The sequence below is a fragment of the Cyprinodon variegatus genome, unplaced genomic scaffold (assembly GCF_000732505.1).
Source record: "Cyprinodon variegatus isolate N-32 unplaced genomic scaffold, C_variegatus-1.0 Scaffold811, whole genome shotgun sequence".
Classification (NCBI taxonomy): domain Eukaryota; kingdom Metazoa; phylum Chordata; class Actinopteri; order Cyprinodontiformes; family Cyprinodontidae; genus Cyprinodon; species Cyprinodon variegatus.
The window spans coordinates 75,275-78,224 of record NW_015151264.1 but is presented as its reverse complement, the minus strand read 5'-3'; the positions used below and the strand labels follow the sequence as shown (position 1 = coordinate 78,224).

Here is a 2,950-nt window from a genome sequence, read left to right as displayed (position 1 = left end):
ATGATAAATAAGGCTATTAACCAGAAAGCTACACATTCCTTGTCTGTTTTACAACACAAAAAGCGCAAAAGTATCCTGGTAGAAAACAAAAATAAATAACAAAATCAGTGAAATGCAGCACTTTGGTCAAACAACGACAGTGGAGAAAAGACCTACCCCCGAACCCCCAGGTGACACTAGCTGCTAGAACGAGCAGCACACCTACACTAACAAACTGTATTACTCCCGTAACTAAACTAGCTTAGAACGTAAAGAAGCTCCTCCATCCCGCTTAGGTAGATTATAAACTAAAGCCCACCATAATAGTAATTTAGATTGTAATACCCGCATAGCTATAAAATACAAATTCAAATGAACACCAGTAACAAACCAACAATGAATTGTGACAATACTCACGCCGTAAAACTGAGGCAATTACTGAACTAAAATGCAGTGCTAAGAAGTATCATTCACGATTTCTTAAAGTCTTGAGCAAACTTCTCAGCCTCTGCGACCGAGCCGAGTGCGACGCGTGTACCGTCTGTATTGACAATCCGAAGCCGGGCAGGATACAGTAGCGAAGTTTTCAGTCCCAACCCGTACAGAACTGACATAACCGCTGCGTATTTCTTCCTTTGACTGACCACCTCGGGGCTGTAGTCCTCGTAGATTCTGAAAGGATTGTTTTGGTACATTAAAGTTCCCCTTTTCCTGGCCTCCCGGATCACTAGCTCCTTGTTTTGGTACCGATGAAAGCAAATAGTGACAGGCCGAGGCCTGCCACCAGAGCCTGGTTTGGGAGCCAGACTGCGGTACGCGCGGTCCAGTTCTGGAGGAGAAGGGAAAATGTCCCGTCCAAAAACATCCTGCAGTAATTGCGAAAAGAACTTGCATGGTTGTGGGCCTTCACTGTTTTCTGCTATGCCAATTAAACGGAATTTCCCCCTCCTACTTCTCCCTTCCAAATCAGTTAGCTTAGCCCTTAGCTTGGTGTTATCATCCTGAAGAGATGTGCAAAGATCTTCAACCATGGACAGACGTTGGATAAGCGACTCCGTATCGTGTTCAAGGGAATCCAAACGTTCGCCATGGCTGTTAACAGTTTGTTGGAGCCCGTCCAATTTGTTATTCACTTGATCAAATGCCTTTCTCATCTCGTCCAACAGGGCTGTCTTGAGGTCGGTTAGCGAGTGTGCTAGGTCAGCTTTGCTAATACTGCTANTAAAGTTGACACAGAAATGACAGAGCAAAAGGAAGTGGACACAAAAATAAAGACACTTGAAATGGAAATACTGAAATCAAGGGAGGAGCTGGACAAGATGGGAACAAAGCTGGACTTTATTGAGAACCAGTCAAGGAGGAATACCCTTGTTGTTGACGGCATTGCTGAAGAAAGAGGTGAAAGCTGGGACTCAACTGAGACGAAGATCCGAGATATGATTGAGAGTAAAATGGGATTGGATGGCCAAAAGATGGAAATTGAACGTGCTCACAGAGTGGGTCAATATCAAGAAGGGGGGAAACCTAGGCAGATAATTGTCAGACTCCAGCGCTTCAAGGATAAACAAGCCATTTTGTCTTCTGCAAAGAAGCTGAAAGGCACAAATATGTACATAAATGAAGACTTTTCTGAGGCCAGGCTGAAAAGGAGAAAGGAACTTCTGCCTAAGCTGAAAGATGCATGTGAAAGAGGAGACCACACCATCCTAAGATTTGACAAACGGATCATAAAGCCCAACACTGGAAAAGTTCAAATGCCAAGCTAAACGTATGTACAGATAACATCCAGCTGTGAGTTAGACTACATGTTCAATGAGTCATTCAATTTTTCGACTTAAATGTCTTACTTTAGCTCATTTAAACTTCTGCAGCTTGAGGAACAAAACTGACGACATAACTCCCATTTTGCAGGTAAATAATGTTCTAATTCTAGCCTTGTCTGAAACACATCTTCATTCGTCATTTACAGACACAGAATTAATGGTTTTTGGTTACATATTATTTAGAAGAGATAGAAACAAATATGGAGGTGGCGTAGCATTTTATATCATAGATGACATTCCAGTGAAAGTGAGAAATGATCTCATGTTGTACAGTATAGAAGCAATATGGGTAAAAGTTCATTTACCACACTTAAAACCTATACTAGCGGGTTGCTTATGCAGGCCTCTGAATGCCAATTCTCAATATCTTGATGAAATTTGTAATATGTTAGATGCAGCCTGCCACGAAAACAAAGAAATATTTATTTTAGGGGACTTAAATATAGATTGGTTTTCACCAAATTGCCCAATGCAAAAAACTTTGCTCTATGTCCGCATTATGTGGCCTTAAACAGATCATAACTCAGCCAACTAGAGTCTGCACGACTACACTGGGTAAATCTTCTATCTGTATAGACCATATATTCACAAATGTTTCAGACCAGTGCTCAAAGGCAGTTTCAGCATCAATTGGTTGTAGTGATCATAACTTTATAGGGGTCACAAGGAAAACAAAATTACCTAAAGATGGCAGAAGAGTAATCCAAAGAAGATAATTTAAATATTTCAATCAGGAGCAGTATATCAATGACATTCAAGCTGCTGACTGGTCAGGAGTCTGCACTGATGTTAACCCAGACTCAGCTCTAAACAGATTTATGGAAATATTAATGAAAATTGTTGATAAACATGACCCGTTGAGGAAAAGTACAGTTAGGAATAGAAGTGCACCATGGCTGGATGATGAATTGAAGGAATTGATGCGTATTAGGGATAGTGCTAAGACAAAAGCAGATAGTTCATGAATCAGTAGATAAAGAACACTACAAAGGTTTAAGAATTTATGTAGTTAAGCAAATAAAAAATAAAATAAAAAAGAATACTTTCAAAACAAGATTAAAGGAATAGTACACCCGATACACTACTGTTTATGCTCTAAAAACATTCTAAATGACTTCGTTTTGAGTAAATTCTGGACGCTACCCACT

At 40.3% G+C, this 2,950-nt stretch overlaps 1 protein-coding gene across 1 annotated transcript in view; it reads right to left on the bottom strand.

Annotated features, from left to right (window-relative positions):
• Positions 1-449: 449 nt before the first annotated feature.
• The window catches only part of LOC107098802 (verrucotoxin subunit beta-like), a 21,669-nt gene continuing 19,168 nt past the window's right edge, over positions 450-2,950 (bottom strand). The window contains exon 5 of the mRNA XM_015396651.1: positions 450-845. Coding sequence (XP_015252137.1) covers positions 450-845 — 396 coding nt within the window. The remainder of the gene's footprint in view (positions 846-2,950) is intronic.